This window comes from Lonchura striata, chromosome 20 (genome assembly GCF_050655825.1).
Source record: "Lonchura striata isolate lonStrDom1 chromosome 20, ASM5065582v1, whole genome shotgun sequence".
In the NCBI taxonomy this organism is placed as follows: Eukaryota; Metazoa; Chordata; class Aves; order Passeriformes; family Estrildidae; genus Lonchura; species Lonchura striata.
The window spans coordinates 5,167,305-5,192,964 of NC_140722.1; the positions used below are offsets into that span (position 1 = coordinate 5,167,305).

At 47.1% G+C, this 25,660-nt stretch overlaps 4 protein-coding genes across 6 annotated transcripts in view; all 4 read left to right on the plus strand.

The window, feature by feature from the left end:
* Nucleotides 1–3,115, plus strand: part of PPP1R16B (protein phosphatase 1 regulatory subunit 16B) — a 55,646-nt gene extending 52,531 nt beyond the window's left edge. For both annotated transcript variants that reach the window (XM_021527843.3, XM_085557985.1), the window contains 3 exons: nt 105–234; nt 985–1,153; nt 1,729–3,115. In XM_021527843.3, coding sequence (XP_021383518.1) covers nt 105–234; nt 985–1,153; nt 1,729–2,253 — 824 coding nt within the window. In that variant the 3' untranslated portion in view covers nt 2,254–3,115. The remainder of the gene's footprint in view (nt 1–104; nt 235–984; nt 1,154–1,728) is intronic.
* A 5,072-nt stretch (nt 3,116–8,187) lies between these two features.
* Nucleotides 8,188–15,132, plus strand: LOC110469293 (protein FAM83D-B-like). Its single transcript, XM_077787090.2, has 4 exons — nt 8,188–8,651; nt 11,166–11,333; nt 12,032–12,156; nt 12,507–15,132. Exons 1-4 carry the CDS (start codon nt 8,202–8,204, stop codon nt 13,456–13,458), a joined length of 1,695 nt encoding a protein of 564 aa, XP_077643216.2. The 5' UTR covers nt 8,188–8,201; the 3' UTR covers nt 13,459–15,132.
* A 291-nt stretch (nt 15,133–15,423) lies between these two features.
* Nucleotides 15,424–20,139, plus strand: LOC110469294 (protein FAM83D-B-like). The gene is made up of 4 exons (XM_021527890.4): nt 15,424–15,896; nt 16,765–16,932; nt 17,497–17,621; nt 17,868–20,139. The coding sequence occupies exons 1-4, from the start codon at nt 15,447–15,449 to the stop codon at nt 18,256–18,258; spliced, it is 1,134 nt and encodes a 377-aa protein (XP_021383565.3). The 5' UTR covers nt 15,424–15,446; the 3' UTR covers nt 18,259–20,139.
* A 2,110-nt stretch (nt 20,140–22,249) lies between these two features.
* The window catches only part of DHX35 (DEAH-box helicase 35), a 28,823-nt gene continuing 25,412 nt past the window's right edge, over nt 22,250–25,660 (plus strand). For both annotated transcript variants that reach the window (XM_021527847.3, XM_077787029.2), the window contains exons 1-4: nt 22,250–22,297; nt 23,667–23,800; nt 24,138–24,230; nt 24,390–24,467. In XM_021527847.3, coding sequence (XP_021383522.3) covers nt 22,258–22,297; nt 23,667–23,800; nt 24,138–24,230; nt 24,390–24,467 — 345 coding nt within the window. In that variant the 5' untranslated portion in view covers nt 22,250–22,257. The remainder of the gene's footprint in view (nt 22,298–23,666; nt 23,801–24,137; nt 24,231–24,389; nt 24,468–25,660) is intronic.

A 25,660-nucleotide genomic window follows, 5' to 3' on the forward strand; every position in this document is an offset into this window, starting at 1 on the left:
TGTGCAGCCCTAAGACCTGGGTGTCTAACTAGGAAGGCACAATTAGTAACGTGGTGTTAATGAGAACTATCTGACAAAGGGCTTGATCTGTGTGTGTGCCATAGATCTGTGTGAAGAGGAAGAATTCAAAGTACTGCTTCTGGAGCTGAAGCACAAACACGATGTGATCATGAAGTCTCAGATGAGGCATAAATCCTCCCTGAGCCGCAGGACCTCCAGCACGGGCAGCCGGGGGTGAGTTCTGCTGTTCCCTGCAGGTCACTTGGGGCACTGGCCTGGCCACCCAGCTGTGGTTGCAGAGCTCCCTGAGGTCGGTGAGAACAACTCATCTGTCCTTTCTGAATGAACTCAGGAAAGGCAGCAGCTCACTTGGGTTGCTGAAAGCAGAGCTCCTTCAAGAGTGGCTTTTTCACTAGGAAGAGATGCTGATTCTTTGGGGGGGAATGGTTTTGTGCTGGTGTGGTTTAAGAACTGCCCTGAGCACAGGACTAAATGGCAAGAATTTACCCTGTTAAACCACTTAAACTGGTGTTTGAAAATCAGTGCTTCAAGTGGATTAACTTGAGCTTTTCAGTAGCATGTCACATGGCCAAGATGCAGTGCTGAGACACAGTTTGCAGAGGTATTTATGAGATGTTTACTAGACACCAAAGCAGACCTACACACCACAAAGCTCCCTAAACAGCCCATGGGCTATTTCCTTCTAGATTTACTCCACTGGTTGCAGAATAGGTCCATAAGGTGACCTGCATGAGCTCTAACACAGATTTGCAGTGCCGGTTTAGAGCTCCTTAAAATTCCTCCCACCTTCAGTATCCACACCAGTGCCTTCGCTTTGCGTGGGTGCCAGGAAGCTGAATCCACGTTCCATTCCAGAGGGAGAGGCTGTGAAGTGTGAGGAGGAGGAGGTGAGAAGGGCTACAGTCTAAGAGGAAATGTCATGTCCTGCTCACAGCTTTAATGCCCCTTGTCCCTGTCCCACAGGAAGGTGGTGAGGAGGGCCAGCCTTTCGGACAGGACAAACCTTTACAGGAAGGAGTGTGAGAAGGAGGCCATGGTGTGGCAGCAACTGGGGGCAGCAGAAGAAGGAAGAAACTCGGGTCTCATTGGAGAAATTGGGGAGACTCGGTCTGACCAGGAGAATACAGACCCTGTAAGGAATCTCTTCTATTTCATGGCAGTCACTAAGGAGGGCTGGTGGTGCAGGTTCAGTAGCACTGGGTGGAAGGTGGCTGAAAATTTTGTAGACCTCATCCACCAGGTGTAAACAAGAGACCAAATTCTCATTTGGTATAAACTGGGATGTCCCACTCAAGTGGAAAGCCTGTTTTGGATGTACAGCTGCATACATAGTTTTGAGATAAAAATGAAACAGGATGCTCAAAAAAAAATAGTGTCTGCCTTTTATTCTAAAGCTCACAAACTGGTAAGCACGAAAGAATTGTAAACTTGTTTTGCAGTGACTTGTTTTTAATTAAGTTATTGTCATGTTATGGAGATAAGCATATTATTTTTTTGTGTGTGTGAGACCTTCAGAGTTAAGGTTCCATGTCCTGTTTGGGAAATATTTCCTGGTTGGGACTGACAGCATTAGTGGGGAAATTCAATGTTTGTGCTGCAGCACCTGTCTGGTATAAAGGCTGAGTATGAGCAGACTTCAGTTGTTGCAGGGATGAACCCTGCCACGGGGAATGGGGGAAAATGCTCTTTTATGTCTTGTTGTTACAGAATTCAGTGCTGGAGAACTCCTCCCTCCTCCCGGAGCTAGCGAACAAGAGCACGCAGTGTGACACCGAGATGCCGCTGCAGAATGGACTGATGGCATCTGCCAGCCCTTACCAGTACAGCTTTTCCAACGGGGACATTTGGAGCATGCACGCTGACCCCGACCCCAGCAACCCCGGGCACGTGCTGCCCTACGGCAGCCCCGGGCTGCCCGAGGCCCCGCAGCTCTGGGGCACCTACAAGGAGCACAACCACCAAACGCTGTCGGAACTGAAGCGGCAGCGAGCTGCAGCCAAACTCCTCCAGCACCCCTTCCTCAGCACCCACTTCAGCGCCGGCATGGCAGGAGTTGCTGAGAGCGTGGGCGAGGCCAAGTCGCACTTAATTGAATCCAGGACTTCTCCCTACAGCTCCAATGGGACCTCAGTGTATTACACAGTGTCCAGTGGTGATCCACCCCTCTTGAAATTCAAAGCTCCCATGGAGGAAATGGAAGAGAAGGTTCATGGGTGCTGCAGGATTTCCTAGTCTGGTCTGTGTCTCGCCCCAGAGGACACGAGACGTGGCTGGGCTGGTTGGATCTATCGCAGTGGCCGGGTTGTTTGCATTTCAAAGGGAGAATTTGGTTATGGACATCCTGACTGTGGCAGTCTTGTTCATCTCAAATTGTACTTCACCCTGCCAATTACTTCCATTGCAGCTGGATGAGTAATGCAGGTGGAGCAAGGCTCTTAGGAGGGATGCACATCAATATGATATCAAAAGAGTCTCCTGAGTCTTTCTCCCTGGGGAAGGAAGGTATGGTGTGCTGCCTCCCCATCCTTGGGAAGCCATGAGATGCCTTGGAACAAAGAAAGGATCTGAATTCAAATCTTCGTGTCTGAGCCTCTTGCTGTAAGTCACTGAGCAGCTGGAAGGTGACAGTTCAGACCTGTGTTTTCACTCTTGAGTGATGCACATATCCTGGAGGGGAGGTCAGCCCCACGTGAGGTTTGCAAGAGTGGACAGAGCTGTTTTCCACACAGCTGGATCCAGCACTTCCTGGGCCAGAGCAACAAGAAAGCACAGTTGCTGCACTTAGGAATTTGCAAGGTGTTACCTCCTTGCAGTGACAGCTCACCATCACAAACTGTGCACTGGCTGGGTCCTGTTCTGCTCGTGTCAGCTTGTCACTGCAGACTGCCATCAGGTTTGAAGCAGAACTTTTCCTGGAACAGGCTTCACTCAATAGGCTTTAAAACTGATGTTGCAATAAAGGGGCCCTGGCAATAGAATTTTACTGCAATAAAATACTGACAAAGGTCTATATTGGGATAAGTAATTAAAAAAACTTATTTGTACTATTTAGACTCTTTAATTTGTTAAAATGAAAAGACTTTTGTTGATCTCACTTTCCTATTGATTCTGTTTGTTTACTCTGTACACTCAACACAGATACTAGGGGCAATATGCTTTGCGTTCTGATTTTTTCTGGATTTCCAGAACTACAGGGCTCAGGAGGAATGGGAAGGAAAGGCTTGACATCACTAACCTAGGAATGCCGTGCAAGCATTTCTAATCCCGTAGATGTGACGACACTTGCATTAACCTGCAGTCTTTGGCTGAGAAATAACTGTAACCATTGCTGTGGTAGTTGAACACTGCAGCAGGACAGGAGATGTTTTGTTCTGGTTTCCAGCTCCCTTGCTGAAGCTGTCAGCAGTGGGTAGCAGCTGCCAGAGGAAGGTTTAAATGCCTCTGTGTCTGGGGGAGTTGCCTGACACTTAACAAAGCCTCTCTGCTGTGGAGCAGCTGCAGTGCCAGCACTGCCTGGGTGTAGTTCATGTGAACTCTGAGAGCCCACCTGGCAAACACTGGCATGGGGTAACCTGGGGATTTGGCACTGGCTTTGCAGCAAGTTCAGGCTTTGTGTACCTGGAGGAGGTGAGAGGAGAGTGCAGGACAGCTCTGAGGAACTGGCCACACTTGAGTTGTATCTAAGAAATAACTGTAAATCTCTAACTCCTCTGCACAGAGAGGCTGTCATACATGGTAGCTGTTTGATTGCATGAATATGTGTCTTCTTGGGCAGCTTAAATTCCAAACTCTGAAGACATGAACCTGTTTGGGTCTCTGTAAGCCTCAGTGGATTAAATCCAGCTCATGTAGTTGTGCTTCAGCCAAGCAACAGCAAATGCACCTTCCACCCATTTTCCTTTTATCTGGCACCTGTTTGACATCAACATTCCCTTTCACATGTACTCTCCCTTTGCAGGGATCCTCACAGCCTTAACTTTTTTCTAGGCTATAAAAAGTTGACTGAGGCTGCCAGTGACTGTTAAGTGCTACCCTCTGCCCCCCATTAAATGCACCCATTGCTGGTGCTGGATACATTCCTATACAGGGCTCTGGGCTCTTTGAGGCAGCAGGGGTAGCTGTGTGCCACCACCACTGCCACACTGTGCAGGAGACACCTTTGGACCTGTGAGGTACCAGGCTAACAATTCAATGGTTTGAATTATAAGAAGATAGAATTCTTTTTCCTCTCCAATATTAGGTGCAAACTACAAAGTGGTAGCAGTTGATCTGGTTCACTTAAAACCTCAGTTTTGCTAAAGGCAGAGCTGGAAGTATCCAGAGAAGTTGGGCTCCCTCCATTGTTGAAACATATGCTAATTATAGAACCAGAAAACACTTCTTGTGCTTGACCTCAAGGGATTTTGAAAGTCATTCTCTAGTAGTAAGAGGAAGATTTGGTAATTAGAAAGACTTTACTGCATTTGTGTGTGGTTAACAGTGGCTCTTCTGATTACCTTGAGTGAATTATTCTGGGATAACACAAGTGTGGCCTGGCTGTTGTTCAGAACTGGGGAGATGATCTTTCAGGTGCCTCTCTTCTCCCGTGGTGGTGAGGTTTGTCTCTCCACATCCATCCTGATGAGATTTCTGAACTCTAACAAATTTTGGTGCCGCTATCTACTAGGTTGTACATGGTGCAAAATTTGGGCCCAGATGTTGCCTTCCCTCCCAGCAAAGGAGTAGGGCCCTTTTCCTTCTCAGAGCAACTTTGTGCTAGCAAGTGTATTGAACCCTGCCTAACTCCAAGGAAATTAAAAGGAGATCACTGAATGCAATAGTGTAAAGTCGTTTGAGGCTTCTTTTCACTGAGAGATATTAATATGTTGAAACTGCAGGAAACCAGTCCATTTTAAACAAACAGCTTTTTGGCTTCCAGTGGTATTTCACATAAGTTAAACTCTGGGATCTTATCATCCTAGCTGTGAAGTCTAGTGGTGCCTGATTAAATGTAATCCATTCTTAATCAGACAGGAGAGTTATCAATGGTAAGAAGCAGTAATGGATAAATCTTGCAGGATATGTTTCACAACCCTGCCAAGTATTTACCTACCACTGGCTTTGGGCTGAAGTTGCACCAGGGTGTGAGCTGGAAGGCTGTTGAAGAATGGCCTGGAATGGATTCATGATTCTGTGTGGTGACATTTGGGATATAATTGTCACTGCCTGAGGAGCACTGGCAGAGCTGTTGGTTGTAGGTCTGGGATGAAGGATTCTGTAAGGTGGACTATTTTGTGGAGAAAAACACATTTTTGGGGGAATAAAAAACACACAGGTTCTCTACATGGGCATTGCAGCAGCCTACCTCTAGGAATAATACTTTTCACTGTAAAATTTAGCAGTGTTGCAACAATAGTGGGGGTTTGATATCTGTGTGTTTTAAAGGCCATCCCAGAGGAAAGCTCTGAGGTACAGAGCAGAGGGCACTTGCCTATTTCATTGGACCTTAATATGGCTGAAAGCTGTAGAACCTAAAAATCATGTTGTGACTGACAGTTTATTAGAGGAGCATTTGAGGTTTTTATGACATACTGAATGGTTTTAAGATCAATAAATATCTAATTACAGATTCAAGGCCAGATTAGAGTCCCAGTTCAGTTACGAGTGAGCCAAAGGTTGTAGCTGTTCATAGAGACTGTACAAAGATCTGAGAATGTGAATGTCCTGATGGATGAGAATAACCCTTCCTTCTCCTCACAATGTTTTCCTGTGTGCTGAATTTGTACTGTTTCTAGTGGTTGATTGAGAGCAGCTTTACATTCCATGTTGAGAAATTTGTTAGATGGAGAAAAAAGTGTCTTTCCAAACAGTGTCTCTACTTTAGTGAGCTCAGCACTGAAATGTTAGATAAGGGCTTAAGTCCCACTGCTGGGATCTGTTTGAAAAGAGACCTGGATCTGTGTTTCATATACCACATTATGTGATTTCAGCCCACCTAATTTCACTTCTTTGGTGCTCCTGAATCTTAAAACCCTCCCAATTTTGGGAAGAACTGACTCTAGCTGAAGTGATTCTGTGCCATCTTGGAGGTGTGGTTGAAGAACCACCTGGATGAGGAACTCCTGGTAGGGAAGGGGAAGAGCATGGCAGGGCAATAGCAATAATGACTCAGTGCAATACTCAGTGGAAGCAGTGAATTCTTTAGTTTATTGAGCAGGATCTTCATGGGGTTGAAATCCCTTAAAAGCTCCCAAATGTAATTACAATTTCTATCTAGTGTCCTTTTTTCTTCAGTCTTGGAGCTCTGATTACCCTTATCACCCCTGCTGAAACAAAATCAGTTACCATGGAAAAGGGAATATCCTGAGAAAGCAATAGCACTGGTCTGTTCATGCATTAACTGTTTGTCTGCTGGAAGGTTTCTCCCTACACCTGGGTTATTTCTGTGCCTTATACTTGCTAAAGGTAACTCATCTCTGGAAGGTTTGTTGTGACTATACAGTTCTTGCTGATTTTTAACTTGGAGACTTTTGCAAGGGGATAACAGTCCAGAGCATGCCAGATTGTGACATTATTAATTACTCTTTCAATTTCTCTCATGATCGCCACTTCTCTCTTCCTAAATACACAGAAAGGAGATGCACAGGGGCTTCATTGTATTTTAACAACTCATGTTGACTGCTTTGGTGTGTCAGTTCTCTACAGGCAGAATTCAGAATGTGCTTGCAGCACCAAAGTCTCACCTCTTATACCAGAACACCTTTACATTTCTTCTTTTGTTTTGCTGTGTGACAGAACAGTTCTCCCTTTGGTTGTTCTTCACCTTTATTCTGTTTTCATGTTGGCCAAACTGCTAAAGGACTTCTCAGTTCTCTCACACAATTCAAGTACCACTGGGCTCTCCGGGCAACATCTACCATGGCACGATTATGACCTAGAATATTTTGCTGTATTTCAACCATGGAAGCTGTAGCAGAGGAAACTCTGCTCGAGATACCTGTTCCCAAAGCTACACCAATGCAATGATCTCCACGTGCAGCTGGAGGGGAGACACGGGTTTTTAAACAGTGCAGATGCAGCCTTAGTATTGCCACCACCACGTCTTCAGCCTTTAGATTGCAGTGTGAGGTTGCAGGAGTGTGGCTAAGCCTGGTACAGGCGGGACTGTTGCGTGCACAGGACAGTAAGAGATGATGGCAAGCCTTCTGCAATAACTCGTAATTCCACTGATCAGTAGTAAACGATGTACAGATAAAACTTGATGAAATGTATTTTATGTGAAGAAAAAAAAATAATGTAAGAACTGTATATTGTATTAGCAGCTTTGTGTATAAAATGGCATTTTGGCAATCAGAGTCTAATATATTTAAAACTTTTTTTAAAAAAGGATATTTGATATTGTATGGAATTGACTTTATTGCTACTGTAAGTATGAAGATGGTTTCTTAACATGTTGAAGCAATGCATAAAATCTAAAACTTTATGTAAAACTCATGCCAAAAGTGTATGTTTGACAGTATTAGCACCTGACTCAGTGTCTTTAATAGAGAGATTGAATTTTTTAATTTAAAAATTATATTAAATTTCTTTTAATAATACAAAAATGCCACTGAAGGGTTGTTTTTTTTTTTTTTTTGGTTGGTTGGTTTTTAACTGGTTTGAGTTTTGGCACTCTGTTAAATATCTCTACCTCTCAGCTGTCTACAGCCAGGGGATGTCTAGAAGAGGAAATCAAGGCAGTGGATGGATGTAACTTGGATGGGTTCAGAGCTCAGGAAGCGTTTGGACAATGCTCTCAGGGCCATGGTGGCACTCCTGGTGCCGGAAATTGGACTTCGATGAGACTTGGGGATCCCTTCCAGCACAGAATATTCCGCGATTCTGTGAAGTGACGGCAGCTGGAGCTGGAGACAAGCTGGGCAGCCAAAGCCGTGCTTGCCTTCCGAGCTTCTCAAGGCTTTAGCTCCGGCACTGGTTAGCGCGAATGTGTACGGGCGCCCTTCTCAGAGCGGTTTGATTCTGTTCAGGGCAAAAACTCCTCGATGCCTGCCCTGAGGGGCAGCGGGGCTCGGGCAGGGCCCGCCCGGCGGAGGCGGTGCCGCCCGGCGGAGCCATCGGCGTGGCGGGGCGGGGCGGGGCGGGGCGGGGCGGGCGCGCTGTTGGGATTCAAACCCGGCACGCAGCGCCGGGGCGCTCCGGCCATGGCCAGCGCGTCGCAGTGTCTGGAGGAGGGCTCGGGGCGCTGGCCGCCGCCGGCCGGGCCGTACAGCGAGGCGCAGCGGCTGGCGCTGGAGGAGCTGGTGGCGGGCGGCCCCGAGGCGCTGCGGGCTTTCCTGCGGCGGGAGCAGCTGCCGCCCTTCCTGTCGGAGCCCGAGGTGCAGGACATCGCTCGGGCCGCGCTGCCGCCCGCCGCGGGCCCGGAGCCGGCGGCCGAGCGCTCGGCCGGCGCCTCGCTGGACGCCTCGTCGCTCACCTACTTCCCCGAGCGCTCGGACCTGGAGCCGCCGGCGCTGGAGCTGGGCTGGCCGGGCTTCGCCAGCGGCGCCTTCCGCGGGCTGACGCGGGTGGAGGCGCATTTCCAGCCCGGCTGCGGGGACAGCATCTACGGCTGCAAGGAGGCGGTGCGGCGCCAGATCCGCTCCGCCCGGCAGGTGAGTGCCGGCAGCGCCCGCTCCCGCTGCGCGGGCCCCTCTCCCCTCGGTCTGCGAGCGCATCAAAAATCCGCACCGCTGCGCCTTGCTATGGGACACCGAACGTCGTCCAGCACAGTGTGGTTAAACAGAACACTCGAAAACACAGGAAAAGTGGCAGTCTGTTTGCTGGATCTGCGAGCCCTCCCTTTCCCGGGGGCTCTGGGTGATGCGCCAAGCGCTCCCCGTCCCGCAGTGCCGCTGCCGAGGCCAGAGCAGCCGCTGTATCCGGCTGATCCTGCTCTCACCCTGAGCAAAAGGTCTCCTGTTCAGGATTCCCCACTGATGTTTGCTGCCAGACAGGTGTTCTTGCAGAAACCTCCTACTGTTCTTTAAAGCGTGTGACACAGAAAAAGCCTCTTCTATAAGAGAAGATTGCCTATAGGTATAACACCGTGATTGTATTTTTCTTCCTTAGCTCACTAAACAACGTACAGAACTACTTTTGACAGGACTTCCTCCCTACAGGAGTGAACGCTTTTATTCTGATGCACAGTATGGTTTGAAAAGCACGTGGCGTAGGAATTTGTAACTGTTCCCTGTAACTCACCGCATTCCCGGAGTTCATAGCCTCCAACTGTAATCCCCAGCCGGGAACCACCCTTCTCCTGAGCAGCCATTCCATTGGCTCAGTTAAAATTTAAATGTATAGCTTCCTTTTTGGGTGGCCAGATGAAGCAACCCCTGTCTCTTTGTGTAACATGCGCGGCACACCCTGAATCAGAACCGAGCTTAGTCTCTACTCCCTTTCGAGGGCAGGGGCTTAGGGAGTGCGTGAGGATGACATGAACGACGGGCTCCTTGCCAGAAACCGTCACAGGGGAAGCTCAGTTCTCAAACAATCCCTACAGGTATATTAGACCAGTCTGGTAACTCGAGTAAACACCATAAAGGGATTTATTCCCCCCAAAAGCTGTACTTGTTTGTAATGTTCTTGCATCATCCTGTCAAACACCTTCCCTCAGTCTGAGCCAAGAGAGAGGCAAGCTGCTCCTGCCCATTTGTGGCTGTGCCTGATCCAGGGAGCGTTTTTGTGAAGGTAAATGGACATTTTTGAAACCCCAAGATTTACTGAATGTTGGATTCTGTGTGATACTTCTCAATCATGTCTATGTTAATGTGAAGATTGGAAAACTTCAGATGCTGCATGATTTATTCCCTAATTAATGCACTCAAATGCAGCTAGTTCAGGTGACTGCTGTGATCTTGTCCTTGCTATCCTGAATGGATGAGTAGAGAAAAGCGTTTTCTCTCTTTCCTCTAAACATTTTGGGCAAAACTATTTATTTTTCAGCTGCTAATTCTGGGACTAGAAATCAAACATGCTGTGAATTGAGTTGTGGTATGAAGGCATCAGTGTTACCAAGGATTTAGTGTGAATTGTCTTGTTTTCAAGGGTGGTTTTCTTACTTGTCTTGTCTTGCCAAAAGCATCTTATTGATTTTTAATGTTCTTCAATGCTTAGACTAGTGACTGGGTGGCAAGAAACCCAGGACACACGCAAGAAGCACCAACATAAAGCAACTTTATCTAGAAATACCCATGTGTTTGTGCACGTTATATGTCAGAACTCAGCCAAACAGAGCCAGTCCCTTAGGGAGCAGGACAGAGGTGGGAATGCAAAGCTCAGCTGTTCCTGTGGGAAAGGTTTCCTGTAAGTGCAGGCTGTGCCACACACAGAGCAGCTGTGTTGCGTGCTTATACACCTTGGGTGTGCTGCAGCAGCCTCCATCTGATAAGGGCAAGTGCCAGGTACCCACAGTGTTTGTATTCTCATTGTTATTTATGCTGGTTTAATAGAAAAGCAGAAAATTCAGTCATAAAGTTGAATAATTTCTGCCTTTGTGTTCTTACACAGAAGTGGTTTGGAAGGGTGAGGACTCAAGCAACAAATCAGTGTGTGAGGTGGCTCTGAATTAGCTGGAGAGATGGTTAAACATGTGATATTCCCATTTTAGGCTTTGCCTTTTTGAAAGAACTGTTGTGTGAATGGAGGGATTTCCTTTGAAGGTAAGGGATAGAAACTCAGTAAGAATATAGAAACCAGGAAGGGTCTGGAAATCAGATGGGGTATGTGAGATCTGTCAGCAAGGAGGCCATTCGAGCTGCTTGAAACACTGGGAGAACAGATGTGGAGATGGTTTGTCTGGATGGTTTGTCAGATTCCACTGTGACAGCTTCCCCAGTCTGGCCACATTACAGGGGGTTGTGTAGGAAAGGAGGATGTGAAAGTGTACAAAAGCAGCAGACAGATGAAAAACCATTTCAGGCCTATGCTTTGCATGCTGGGGCAAAATGAACTTACAGGAGTGTTGTGGGAATATAGAAATATTTTAGAACTTGCCAGAGCCTGTGCAGGAGGACAAGGAAATGTGCATGAGGCCCTGATGTTAACAGCAGGAGAAAATGGCTGGGGGAGGCAGTGGTCTTGTGTAAAATAAGTCCCTTGAGTAAGTGGTGTGGCTTTCCTTGCAGGTGATTGCCCTTGTGATGGATTCCTTCACAGACATTGAGATCTTCGGTGACCTTCAGGATGCCTATAAAAACCGCCAAGTCCCTGTCTACATCCTTCTTGACCAGGACTTTGTACCCCATTTCTTGGAAATGTGCAACAATCTGGGAGTTTGTCCTGAGCAGGAAAGTGTAAGTACTAAATTGGGGTCAGTGTGGTTTGTTTTTATTTTCGTGGTAGTTTATACATATCAAAGAAACCTTTCTATAAAGCATCAGACTGCCTTGAAAGGCTAAAGCAACCTGTCTGTTGCCCATGTGTAGGAGCTACAACCATGATGTGCACCAACCCCATGTGCTGGGTGCACTGGGATCCCTGTCCTCAGGATGCAGCAATTTTCAGGCATTTAATTTTGCAATGTTTAAATAGCTTTATTCTTTGGCTCAAGGAACTGCTTGCTAAGGAAGACAGAAACGTGGGAAGCTAAAGGGTGGTACAGCTCTGGTATCATCTGCTTTCTTTCCTAATACTTTCTTTTAAGAGGCTCTGGATGATGTGAGCCAGGTGATTTGCTTAGCTGCTGTGAATATAAACAGACATGGCTGTGTTATGGCTTGGCTTGGATAGGCTTATGCTCACTACAGTAAAAGTTTCTCTGGAGGGGGAAAAACACTCCTGCCTTCCTGGGCAATAGCTAATTGAAACTGTTCTCACCTAATCTAACAGTCACTCTCTGACTAAAACCACTCATACAGACTGTATAAAAAAACTCATTTCATTCCTATCTTCCATACTGTGCTTAGCCACTTTTAAGTAGAATTGCTAATCAAAGGTTTTTGCAAGTTAACTTAAATTTGATGTCACTTGTTTCCTTGCTTTTCTGAACCAGATGATGAGAGTTCGAACTGTCACAGGGAGCACATACTGCATGAGGTCAGGTGCCAAAATTGTCGGGAAAGCCAAGGAGAAGTTCATGTTAATTGATGGCATTAGAGTGGCAACAGGCTCCTACAGGCAAGTATTTGGGGTCTGCTGGTGCCCAGTGAAGCTGTAGAAATGGGGATTTGCTGCAAAAGGATGTGTTAACTTTGCTGTTTGCCCGGTGTTAATGAGTGCCAATGGCACATGGACTAGCTGAGTTGAAGTAGGGCTGATGCAAATCTGAAAACACCTTTGGAAAACTGGTTTACTCAGCTTGTTGCTAGCAGAGAGCTTGGCCATGGCTAAATAGAGTTCTTCCTGCAGAAATGAATAGTCTGCTGCCTTCTTACCTTGCCTTCAGTTTTAAGCTGAGTCTTGCTGTCTGTAGCTTACTGTTGAAATGCACTGGAGATTAACTGTGAGTCTTGGTTTGTTTTCAATAGTTTCACATGGTCTGATGGGAAGCTGAACAGCAGCAACTTGCTGGTGTTGTCAGGTCAAGTGGTTGAACACTTTGACCTCCAGTTCAGGATTCTTTATGCCCAGTCACTACCCATCAGCCCAAAGCAACCGTCCAGCTGCAGGAACAGTGGCATGTTTGATCCCCTGCTGACCAGAACAGAATCCTCTAAAGAATATACTGTGGAAGGCAACTTGAGAGCAGAATTTGCCAGACTGTCTAGCACTCCAAAGAAATTGCTGGAAAAAGCAGATCAAACTGAATATACTCCTGCAGGAAAGCTTGGTAACCTGCGGCTTTCTTGCCTGTGTGAAGAGGAGTGTGACAATCAAGTAGCCACAGTGGAACAGAGAAGTGCATCAACTCAAACCGGCCCGTGGGAAGAGATGGCAACTGTGACAAAATGTAATGCAGCCACTCAGGCCAGCGCTGCCACAGCAGACAACAGCACTCAGGCTTCTGTCACGGCCAGAGTGACAGGCACTCAGACATCCATTTTGCTGAAGACTGCAGTGACACAGACAAAGGAAGAGAATGGCACAGAAACACCCCTCCTTCCCAGAAAGTTCTCAAAAGAAGAGTATTTTCTGTCTGGAAAGGCCGTATCCAGTTCTAGCCTGCACTCGTTGTCTTCATCATCGTCCCAGCGCTCTCTTGCAAGCTCTGCAGGCTCAATATCCTCCCTCCGGTCCTTTGACTATTCCAGTAGTCACAGGGCACAATATTTCCAAAAACTGCACAAAGAGAGGCAATTCCACTACTCCACGATCAGGTCGAAGCTGAGCCACATGGTGGATATCCTGTCCCGGCGGGGCCGTGTCCCTGCCAGCTACATGAGCCAGTACCCCGGCAGCTGCAGCCTCAGGCAGAGGCGCGACATCAGCGCCAGCCTGCGCAGCCTCCGCGACGCCTCGCTCTTTTCCCTGAGAAAATGATTCCTGCCCTCACCACACAACACACAAACCCCAGTCTCAAGCTGCTGTCACTTTGTCCCTAAAGATTCTTCCATTTCTGTCCAGCACTTTTACTTCTTTGATACTTTTTTAACACACCGCTCCCCAGCACTTTGTTTTATACTATGCAATGTAAGTGATGAAAAAGAGACATTTTATAGTAACAACTTAGAGGTTCCTTTTGTATGCATTAGTGGTGAAGATCATCTTAATTCTGGGTATTTAACCTCAAAACTGAACTTGTTATTGATTTCCAGGATTGCTAATGCCCCAGTTTTAATTTTTGTAAACTTGGAAAAAAATCTGAGTCACACTGAACTTTCTCAGAGTAGCTTTGGAGATCTATCTTATATCAAGGAATTCTCATTCTTTATTTCCAATATTGGCTTTTATTTCCACTTTATCTTTGACAGGAGAGGAATCAACTTTTACAAAGAGCCAAAAAGCTGATTTTATTCTAACTTCTGTGATACATATTAATCTTCCACTAAAGTTGCAAAGAGTCTCTTGAAACAGTTGCAGGTTATCTTCAACTGTATTATTTTTCTATTGTTTAAGCCTTCTGAATGAGCTAACTAGCCCTTTAATTTGACCATGCTCTTGTGCCTTTGTTTAGGGATATAGAAATATCTGTGTGCATGTGTGTGTGTGTGTTTCCTTCTTTGCAGTGAGCTCCATGGTGAGACAATCACTGAGGGCATGTGACAAAACCCCTGTTCAAAAGTCAACTGACAAATGCACTATGGAATATTATGGGTTATATTGGGTAATGTTAATTTACAAATAACTGTAGGAATTAAATAAACATTTTTCTCTTTTTAACTGTACTGTCTGAAATACTCTTTCCTGCTCTATTATTTTTCCATTACTAACTTGATTTGAGGAACTAAGGTGCCACTGTTTTTTGAATGCTTCCAATGTGGAGTGGACCTGAGGTTTGACTGCTTTGCAAAGCCTTTACCTGTTTGCAGATTTCTGTGCATGTCTGTGCTTGCTGGGTCTCTTACCTGAGCAGTGGGTGCAGTCTCTCCCGGAGATATGGCCTGTACTGTTTTTCTTTAGACCTGAATCTCAGTACTTGAGTGACCAACTGCACTGAATTCTGCCAAATCAAATTGGAGTCTGGGTTATGTATTTTTTTATTTAGGGGCATGTGTGTCCAGTAGATGGCACATTTCAGCTGTTGGCTTGAGTACTGAATGAATGAATGAAAATATCCATAAATCAAGAGGGCTACAAGTGTTGAGAGTAACTAACTTTGGCATTCCTGTCTGAAATCAATGTGAACAATGAGGCTTAGCTACCTTTACTACTTGGATTTCTAAGCAGCCACTCCTTCACGAAAGCTGGAGGTGGGAAAAAAAGTTCTGTCTGCACTTGTTCAAAGTGATAAGGAATTTATTGCTTGATTCGTGGATCTGGAACACTGGCACCAAACCAAGTTGCAAGGAGGGAGCCAAGATTACACCTTCAAAGCCAATATCAAATTGTATTTTTAAGAGCTCAAGTCCTGCAGTTCTTGAATGCATGTAAAATTACCTTCTTTGTTCTATGTGCTTTTTAACTTTATTATACCATGCAGCTGTTAAGGTACTCTAACAGAAACAAGAAACAGTTTACAAATAAACTCCTTTTTGCCATGGGGCTTTCACCTGATCATCTGAGATTTGTTTTCTGATTATTTGGCATTTTAAATCGGGGTGACTAAGTAATTTCGTCGTCGCTTGCTCCTTTCCGGCTGGGACTATTTGCCCTTTCCAACCTTAGGAGCATCCTTTTGATCCAGGCTGGGCAGCGGGCCCAGGGCTGGGTTGAGCCTTCCTCCTTCGAGGCCGGCGCTTCTGCGGGCGCTTCCCTGGGCGTGGAGAAGGCTGCGGGCTGTGCCACCCGCGACTGTGCCGTGGGCGGGCGGGGCGGGAGGCGGCGGCGGAGCGCGATAAAGAGCCGGGCAGCGCCGGGGCGCTCCGGCCATGGCCAGCGCGTCGCAGTGTCTGGAGGAGGGCTCGGGGCGCTGGCCGCCGCCGGCCGGGCCGTACAGCGAGGCGCAGCGGCTGGCGCTGGAGGAGCTGGTGGTGGGCGGCCCCGAGGCGCTGCGGGCTTTCCTGCGGCGGGAGCAGCTGCCGCCCTTCCTGTCGGAGCCCGAGGTGCAGGACATCGCTCGGGCCGCGCTGCCGCCCGCCGCGGGCCCGGAGCCGGCGGCCGAGCGCTCGGCCGGCGCCTCGCTGGACGCCTCGTCGCTCACCTACTTCCCCGAGCGCTCGGACCTGGAGCCGCCGGCGCTGGAGCTGGGCTGGCCGGGCTTCGCCAGCGGCGCCTTCCGCGGGCTGACGCGGGTGGAGGCGCATTTCCAGCCCGGCTGCGGGGACAGCATCTACGGCTGCAAGGAGGCGGTGCGGCGCCAGATCCGCTCCGCCCGGCAGGTGAGTGCCGGCAGCGCCCGCTCCCGCTGCGCGGCGGCCCGGGACCGCCTCGTCCTGCCCCGCTTCGCTTGCTCTGTATAACCTCCCGGTTTTAATTACTCCGCTGTTTCGTATTGCTTTATGTCTTTCCCAACCCCTTTTGGTTTTAAATCAAGTTCATCATTTGTCAGCTTTTTCACCCCCCATACTGCTGAAAGCCGAGTCCGGGCTCTCGGCGCCGCCGAGTTCCCTCGCGGTTGGCGCCCGTGAGCGCTAAGTGCGGAGTGCTCATCCCCAGGTCTCTGAAATTGCCGTTGCTTCCCCATCCTGCGGAGGATCCACGGCAAATCCTGGGGTGCAGTCCATGGGGAAAATCTGCAGGGGGTAGGAGCTGGCTTTCAAGGGATGTTTTATTCAGATCTTGACTTGAAATATGAGAGTCTGAATAATGTGAAGACAAACCTGACTTTTATCTTAAACAGAGATCTAAGATATAAAGAGCAGTCAGACACTGTTTGTTTGGGGTTTTCTTACTGTTTCTTTCTATATTTGATAAGTTGAAATAGTGGAAAATTGTAGTATTGGAAGTAAGCTCAACTTTTTCTTCTGGCAATGCTTTTGAGGAAAAGACATCTGTTCTCAAGAAAAAAACCTCTCCTGTTTAGGCAGAGATCAAATTTGCCTAACACAGGGCAAATACAGGGGTCTACTTCTATCTCAGGGTGAAGAAGAATACTCTTTATCACAGAAGACTGCTGTACCATGTTCCATAACCACATGAAAAAAAGGCAGGAGAGAGTATTTAATTTGAAACTCAAGTTTCTCATGTGCTATCTCCTTTCTGATGCTGTGGAAACAGCCTAGTGGTTTCTTCTGATACTTGTTTCAGATGATTGCCCTGGTTATGGATTCCTTCACAGACACTGATATCTTCACAGACCTCTTGGAAGCCTGTAGCCAACGGCAAGTTAAAGTGTACATCCTTCTAGATCAGTCTTCATTTTCCCACTTTTTAAAAATGTGCAAGGATCTGGGAGTTGACCTTGAGGAGGAAAAGGTGAGCCTTGTCATATTTATAGGGGTAGGGCTGTAATCTTTAAGCTGTAAAAAGAAGAAACTATTACACCTGCTGCCACAACTTAAAATGGGTTTTATGTAGATCCAGTTCTATCTTGGAAGATTTAACCATTCTTACATAAGAGAGCAATAGAAAATAGAAAATCTGAAACCTTTGTAATTGAATGTTACAGCTGCTTTCTGAGCACAAATACTAATTGAATGTTCAAGGAAATGCAGGAGGAATGTCCAGTTCCCAAAGCATGACTGGAGTTGTTGGGGCTCGCTGAGGCTTTGAAGGCTGAAGGAAGAAGCAAGTTCATAGGAGTCTGTGGAATTTGGATCCTGATGATTAGGTGACAGGAATTTTCACAGTCCCGTTCTGCACAGACAGTTTGTGGGTTTGCTCCTTAATGCCACCTCTTTGCCTACAAAAACAAGACAAAATCCTCACTGGCTCTTGTGCCAGTGTGCAGCTCATCAGGGATGGTTGTTGCTGTGTTACTCCTTTAAATGCAATCACTGAACTTTGCAGTCCACCTGACTCTTGCCGTGTCTTTAACAGTTGATGAGGGTTCGGATTATCACAGGGAGCACATACTGCACCAGGTCAGGCACCAAAATCATTGGAAAAGCCCGTGAAAAGTTCATGTTAATTGATGGCATTAGAGTGACAACAGGCTCCTACAGGCAAGTGCCAATTTCTTTCTCTTGCTTTATCTGATTTCTCTCCATGGAAAGGAAAAACAGCAATGCTGAAGAATTGCTTTCCTTATCAGATTTTATGACCAACATTTATCCTTTAAAGAGCTCACTGCTCATCAGTTGGCTTCTAAGAACAACATAACTAAATGTGATGAGGAGAATTTCTAGTGAATACTTTCTTTACTGATTGTTTTGAATTAACTCATCATTTTCTCACTCTTCCTTTGCTAGTTTTACATGGACAGATGGGAAGCTGAACAGCAGTAACATTTTGATCCTGTCAGGCCCTGCAGTTGCGCACTTTGATGTGGAATTTCGGATGCTTCATTCACGGTCAAAGCCTATCAACCTCAAAGAGTTTTCTAGCTGCAAGAAGAACAGGGTGTGGGACCAGCTGTTCAGGATAACAGTGGCTTCCAGAGACATGACCAGGGAACACTTCCTGAGAATGGAATTTTTGTATCTGAGAGCATTTGTAGGAGATCTGAAGAGGAAGAGAAGCTGGCTGCACGCCTCCAGGGAGGCCGTGTACACCCCAAATAACACGATGCACACCTCTCCCCCGCTGACTAAGAGGAATGGCTCCCTGGTTATGAGGCCACACTGGATCATAGAGAGATGAACTGCATGTCCATGCAGAGCAAGCAGCAGAAGCTCAGGAACCACCTTTGTCCATCCCTGTCCAGCGCTGTCTTGCAGTGTGTTTGTCAGGGCAGCTGGGAAAGAAACCTCAGACTGACAGAAAGTGAAACTGGACTTGTGGCTTTGTTTGAAGAATACTATAAAGCCAGTATTGACTTCTACTATCCTGTTAAATTTTCAGTTCTCAACCTGTTCATGCATATTTTAAGCTGATGGGTTGGCAGTGTCATAGCTCAGTAGCTCAACCCTTTCTTTTTTTTAAGAAATCCAGGTATTGAAATTCATATTGCTTGAAAGTCTGTTTGAAGATGAAAGCAGGCTCTGAAATCAGTCTTGGTCTTGTACAAACTCTCCACCAACTGGTTCATGACACAAACCAGGAGTAACCCTAATCTAGAAATCAGTAGGTCAGTACCACACTACTACTCCTCCAATGTTGCATATTTTTTTCATACAATATTCTTCATACAAACTTTGCTGGCAGGCAGAACAAGCTAATGTGTTAGCAAATAAGGCTTTTGCAGTGACTGAATTTCAAATGGCCATTATATTAGACTGTTTGGATTGTTGGACATCATGCAATGAATGTGTGCAAGTGATAATATTCTAAACTACCCACTATGTTTGTAGGAAAGCCAAATGAGACCAATTCCTTGGCATTACCAGACAGACTTCTTATCTTTGTGGTCACTGCTGCTGTCTGGTCTTCTGGGAAAAGCTGAGTAGATCTGACATCTGTGAAGCTTCTTCCTCTTCACAAAAGCCCTAATTCCACCAGAAATGCAATGACACAGAAGCCAGCAACAGAACCATTTTTTCAGGTCTCTTGGAAGCTCAATTTTTTTTATTATTGTTTTTAATCCATTCATTTCTGGAGGGGGAAAAAAAACACCCTCAAATGAATAAGCTATCCTCCCAAACAGCTGCACATTGAGGTACTGAAGTTCCAGCCAATGCAGATGCTCATTAGTCAAAAAACAAAGGTTTACCATTTATCAATTGTTCTTGTGGCTCTTCTACTGAAAAATACTCAGATATGTGCTTATGTGAGTGTCTTGTGGGTTCTGGGCTTCAGAGGGGAAGGTAAAAACTTGGCAGGGGAATTTTGCATGGGTTTCAGCTAAACAGCAGCAAGGTGACATGAAACGACAGATGGATCTTACAGAAATGTAAGGTTGCAAAAATGGACACTGGAGAAATCTACTAATTAGTATGCAACTAATCTGGGCCCTCTTTCTTCTGCACTGACATAATGGAATTGTAATCATTCTGGCCTCCTAATCTGTAAATATTCAATAGTTTATAGCTTTGTACTATTAACTGCTATCCAGATGTAAAGAGGTTTGAAATATGTATTTTTATTCTTAGCTATATTTTCCATAAAGGCAAACCCCATACAGTGTTGGAATCTATGCAAAATACTGTTTGTGCAGTCTTATTTTCATAATAATTATATGTATATATTTTCTCAAGCATAGCTTCTCCATTTTGTTATTCATCTAATTATTTTAATAGGCAGGTCTTTCCATGTGGGATTTTTTTCTTAACAATTACTAATATATCGGTGATAAAAAATACTGAGTTGTGGTTTTTTTTTTGATAGTGTGAACTTAATATCAAAAGTACATTGAAACATATAGTTAGAACTTTAAGAACATCATAATTATAACTTAATAACCTCTTTTACATGTGGTTATTACTCAGCATAACAAGTGACCATGGAGGTAAAGGGTTGAGTTTGTGTTAATCACCATAACTGCACTGCTAGCGTGGGAAGTTTTAAGAATATAGGATGTGATTTGATTTTTACTTTCACATAAGCATGAATATATGACAATATTAATAAACTTACTAGAAACAGTTTGGGTTTTCTATATTTTGTATTTCCTTTAGCTTCTACTTAGTTAACTCAAAGCCTACATTAAGTTTGATTCAATAGTGACTTCCACGGGCTTTCATGGATGTGTTTGTGGTTTAATCAGGCTGTGAGCAGCCCGTGGTGGGGCACAGCTGTGTCTGTTCACTATTACTGTGATGATTTTCTTTCTTGTCCTTCAGCTGCCTGGTGTAAAGTGCAGCAGCTATGGTTGGGTAGTGTGGAGCCATCCTCCACTGGAGAAGGAATCAGCTCTAATTAATTAATGAGCAGGGGCTTTTGGGCAGTGATCTTTAGACACATTTAAATCCTATGTGCTCCCCCAGGTGACCATAGAATGGGTAGGGTTGGAAAAGACCTTAAAGCGGATCTCATCCTAACCCCTGGGACCTTCCACAGTCCCAGGCTGCTCCCAGCCCATCCAGCCTGGCCTTGGACAGTGCCAGGGATCCAGGGGCAGCCAGGGCTGCTCTGGGCACCTGTGCCAGGGCCTCAGCCGATGCCAGTTTGTGCCTCACTCCCTCACAGCCACCACTCCTGGTGCCAGCCCGCGCCGCGATTTGCTGGACACGAGGTGCTGGTTAGGGTCACAGCAACGTGGGGTGTCCTGGTTGCAAAGCTCTGCTGGGGGAGGGAAGGAGGGCACAGGGAAGGAGGGCACAGGGAAGGAGGAAGGGTTGAGCGAAGAAGGGCAGCGGGAGGAAGAAGGGCAGTGAGAAGAAGGAAGGGCACAGGGAAGAAAGAAGGGCAGATGGAAGATGGGCACTGGGAAGAAGGAATGGCAGAGGGAAAGGCAGAGGGAAGAAGGAAGGGCAGCGGGCAGAGGGAAGAAGGAAGGGCAGCAGGAAGAAGAAGGGCAGAGGGAAGAAGGAAGGACAGAAGGAAGAAGGGCAGAGGGAAGAAAAAGGGAAGAAGAAGGGCAGAAGAAGGAAGTGCAGCGGGAAGAAGGGCACAGGGAAGGAGGGCGGATGGAAGGAGGGCAGAGAACAGAAGGAAGAAGGGCAGAGGAAAGCAGTGCAGAGGGAAGAAGGGCACAGGGAAGGAGGGCAGAGAATAGAAGGAAGCAGTGCAGAGGGAAGGAGGGCAGAGAACATAAGGAAGCAGTGCAGAGGGAAGGAGGGCAGAGAACAGAGGGATGCAGTGCACAGGGAAGGAGGGCAGAGAATAGAAGGAAGCAGTGCAGAGGGAAGCAGTGCAGAGGGAAGGAGGGCAGAGAACAGAAGGAAGCAGTGCAGAGGGAAGGAGGGCACAGGGAAGGAGGGCAGAGAACAGAAGGAAGCAGTGCAGAGGGAAGGAGGGCAGAGAACATAAGGAAGCAGTGCAGAAGGAAGCGGTGCAGAGGGAAGGAGGGCAGAGAACAGAGGGAAGCGGTGCAGAGGGAAGCGGTGCAGAGGGAAGGAGGGCAGAGAACAGAGGGAAGCAGTGCACAGGGAAGCGGTGCACAGGGAAGCAGTGCAGAGGGAAGGAGGGCAGAGAACAGAAGGAAGCAGTGCAGAGGGAAGCAGTGCAGAGGGAAGGAGGGCAGAGAACAGAAGGAAGCGGTGCAGAGGGAAGCAGTGCAGAGGGAAGCAGTGCAGAGGGAAGGAGGGCAGAGAACAGAAGGAAGCGGTGCAGAGGGAAGCAGTGCAGAGGGAAGCGGTGCAGAGGGAAGCAGTGCAGAGGGAAGGAGGGCAGAGAACAGAACGAAGCAGTGCAGAAGGAAGCGGTGCAGAGGGAAGCAGTGCAGAGGGAAGCAGTGCAGAGGGAAGCGGTGCAGAGGGAAGGAGGGCAGAGAACAGAGGGAAGCAGTGCAGAAGGAAGCGGTGCAGAGGGAAGCGGTGCAGAGGGAAGCAGTGCAGAGGGAAGCAGTGCAGAGGGAAGCGGTGCACAGGGAAGGAGGGCAGAGAACAGAGGGAAGCGGTGCAGAGGGAAGCAGTGCACAGGGAAGCGGTGCAGAGGGAAGGAGGGCAGAGAACATAAGGAAGCGGTGCAGAGGGAAGCGGTGCAGAGGGAAGCAGTGCACACGGAACCGGCGCAGAGCGCTCCGGGCTCGGGGGCCGCGGTCTCCACGGCAACGCGGGCCGCGTCACGTGGGCGCCGCTTCCGCCGCCCTCTCACCCCAAGATGGCGGCGCCCGTGGGGCCGGTGAAGTTTTGGAAGCCGGGTGAGGGCTGTGGGGTGCGGGATGTGGGGCGTGCGGGGCACGGAGCCCCGCCGCGGGCTGGCCGCGGGGAGTGGAGCCCTGCTGGCCGTGGGGAGGGGTGTGGGGGACAGAGCTCCGAGCTGCCTGGCGGTGAGGGGTGCGGCGCTGCCCCGCTCGGCTCTCTGGGGTCGCTGGCGCATTTACAGTGAAGGGCAGCAAGGCTCGGAAGGATTCGAGAATGTGTCTTACGGGGGGCGGCGGGGGCGGCTGGGCTTGCTCAGTCTCCAGAAGAGGAGGCTTAGGGGTGACCTCATCGCTCCTACAACTCCCTGACAGGAGGCTGCGCTGAGGTGCGAGCCGGTCCCTTCTGCCGTGTCTGCCGCCAGCGAACCGGGGGAAATAGCCTTAAACTGAGACACGGGAGATTCCCGTTAGATGTTATAAATTTTTATTTTCCTGTTCCGGTGGTCAGGCATTGGAATAATTCGCCCGGGGAGGTGATGGAGTCACCATCCCTGAGGGTTTTTAAGAGGCGTCTGAATCTGGTGCTGGGCGATGTGGTTTAGGGATTACAGTGGTGCTGCAGGGGTGATGGTTGTGCTGGATGATCTTGAAGGTGTTTTCCAAGCTTGAAGATTGAATGAGGGGAAATGGCTGTCCCCTCACTGCCAAAGCCCAGGGGTGTTTGTGGCTCCAGCGGGGTGCTGCCCGCTATGGGGTGGCAGGACAGGGGATGGAGTGGTTGGTTTGTGGGGTGGGTGTGCTGCCCTTTGCAGGGGTCTCGAGGGGATATGAAGTGTGCAGGGCAATCCCAAGGAGCTCCGAGGGAGGAGCAAAATCTTGGCCATGGGTAGGAATAACCTTGGTTTACACCAGGGAGAGCAGCTCAGTGGAGAAGCACCTTGGAAACAATGATGGTAATTGTTGATTTGTGCTAGAACTGCTTGACAGTTCTAAAAAGGACTAACCTTTTAACAGGGGAGAAGTGCAAGCAAGGCAATCCTACAAAACAGGGGAATTCTTTTTGCTCTCAGACTTTCCTGGTTGAATCTGCAGCTGGAGATGACCCATTCTGTTATTGAGATGAGTTTCTGTCCCTAGTTCACTTGCGTGGTTGCACAGTTTCAGTTGTCAGTAGTTTTGTGATAATTTGCAGCAGGAATAAATCAAGTTTCAGTTCCTGAGGTAAGTTCAGAACTGAAGCAAGGGGCATATCCCTTTTTTATTGTTAGGTAATATTTCGATTGCTTTCACAGAAAACTTGTTTGTTTATTTTTAATATGCTGCCACCCATGATTCGTATTTGTATGAAACATACTTATTTTGGCTGTATTGTGATACACCAGGCAGAAGTGTGTTGTTCCAGTTAAAATTCACTCCTGTTGTGTAGGCTCAGAAGGTCCTGGTGTCAGTGTCTCCGAGGAGAGGCAGAGCCCTGCTGAGAGCAGCGCTGTGACTGTCATCTACAACCCTTATGCTTCCCTCTCCATTGAACAGCAAAGGCAAAAGCTGCCTGTTTTTAAGGTACAGGAGTTCTTTTTGATGTATTAAATGTGTTGTATGATGACTGGTTCTTGTGGGTTTTTTTGGTTTAATTTTATGGCTCTGCTCTGTTTGTTGGAATTTATTGTCCTGTTTGGCAACTGTAGCTGATAGTTCTAAGGGCTTTGTTGATGGGTGTTATTTACTATATGCAGTACATGTCATTTGTAGATTTTAAAGGACTGTTTATTTTTTGGCAGTGAACTCCATGTAACAAGAAGTTACAGTGTCTGCCAGATACGTAAATATTGTAATTTTAATTGTCTTCTTATTTTTGTACAATCTGCTTTTTATGTTTAAATGTCATCTTCTCTTTCAGCTAAGAAATCACATACTTTACCTAGTGGAGAACTACCAGACTCTGGTGATTATTGGGGAAACAGGATGTGGGAAATCAACGCAGATTCCACAAGTAAGTGTCTGTTTAGGTTGGTAAAATCAGGTAGTCCCTAAGGGGATTTTACATGGAATATTGAGCAGAACCAGGTAAAAACACAAAGTGTGAGGAAGTAACACCTCGGTGTAAGCACAGCATGACCAGTGTCTCTCTTATCCCCACTGTTGTTTGCAGTACCTGGCAGAAGCTGGCTGGACAGCTGAAGGAAGAGTTGTTGGGGTGACACAGCCTCGTCGGGTCGCTGCTGTTTCAGTGAGTGTCCCCATCTTCCCAGTCTGTTGGCATTATAACCTCCAGTTCAGCAGCAGGTTTTGCTGAATAGCAGGAATCTGCACGAGCTCCTGAATGAATAGGTGTTTCTGCTTGTCTTTCTCTAAGAGCTGCTGGGGTTACACACCGAATTCAACCTGATTAGTGAGTCTGGCCGAAAATTCCAGCATTCCAGAATTGCAGATGTAGAAGCTTTGAAGTGAAATTGACTGATGTCAGCAGAACTGTGTGTGAAAATTAGGGCTGAGCTGTGATTGACTCAGGACTAGAACTGTGCTTGTGTGACCCTCAACTTCTTTCACAAGGTGAAAGAGTGATGTAAATCTGCGTATAGTTATGCAGCCTCTGGAAGAAACAAGAGGTTGTGTACCTCTTTCTAGCAATTAATAACTAGGTTTTTAATATTTTTTTTCTGTGTTTGTTTTTTATTGTTTTTATGGGGTGGGTTTTTTTTTGGTTTCCTCTTGTAAAAATGACAGGCAGAGGAAGAAACAGTTTTATTGTGAGAAATATTTGCATATACATATTTTGTCTTGGAGAGCATAACATCATCTGGATGTGCTGTGAGGGAGAAAGGGAGATGCTGAGGGCAATGACTTCTCTCTGGTAGCAGCATGCACAGAAATCATCCACTGCTCCTTTGTCTTCACAACTGCTGCCAGGCACTGATTTGGGTGGAGTTTCTGCTGCAGCATTCTTTTTTTACAGAGAGCTGTGGTGCCATTTTATAACCCTCATTTTGCCTGTTGTCCATAATATAATGAATGGTATCTGCAACACACCAGCATCTCCCTTGGTAAATACTGTAGAATCCAGCATTCCTTGACCAGACCCAGCCTGGTTAAGGGGACAGGCTCTAGCAGTGCTCTACATCTTGTGCTTTGGGCAGTCTGCCTGCAGTGTCCTCCCTTTTCTCCTTCACAGGGCATCCAGCTGACAGAGCACAAGTTCTACAGAATATGTTGTGAGTGCTGCAATGATTTCTCACAGCAAACTCACTTTTCTTTTCCCTTTCATGTCTTAATGCGTCATTTTTAAGCCTAAAATAGAAAGATTATCCCATTCAGGCTTAGTACATGGACACAGCAGGTTTTTCTTTGAGGCTGTTGTTGCAGACTGCCTGGACTGTGGCTGTTACTGGAAATGAGAAATATAACTGATGATTTATTGCTTTG

What these genes read in the sequence shown, in the direction of transcription:
- LOC110469293 (XM_077787090.2), top strand. Translation starts at nt 8,202, where the DNA reads ATGGCCAGCGCGTCGCAGTGTCTGGAGGAGGGCTCGGGGCGCTGGCCG. An exon ending in AGATCCGCTCCGCCCGGCAG is followed by an intron (nt 8,652 to 11,165) that starts GTGAGTGCCGGC and finishes CTTTCCTTGCAG; the next exon opens with GTGATTGCCCTTGTGATGGA. An exon ending in GTGGCAACAGGCTCCTACAG is followed by an intron (nt 12,157 to 12,506) that starts GCAAGTATTTGG and finishes TGTTTTCAATAG; the next exon opens with TTTCACATGGTCTGATGGGA.
- LOC110469294 (XM_021527890.4), top strand. Translation starts at nt 15,447, where the DNA reads ATGGCCAGCGCGTCGCAGTGTCTGGAGGAGGGCTCGGGGCGCTGGCCG. An exon ending in AGATCCGCTCCGCCCGGCAG is followed by an intron (nt 15,897 to 16,764) that starts GTGAGTGCCGGC and finishes TACTTGTTTCAG; the next exon opens with ATGATTGCCCTGGTTATGGA. An exon ending in TTGACCTTGAGGAGGAAAAG is followed by an intron (nt 16,933 to 17,496) that starts GTGAGCCTTGTC and finishes TGTCTTTAACAG; the next exon opens with TTGATGAGGGTTCGGATTAT.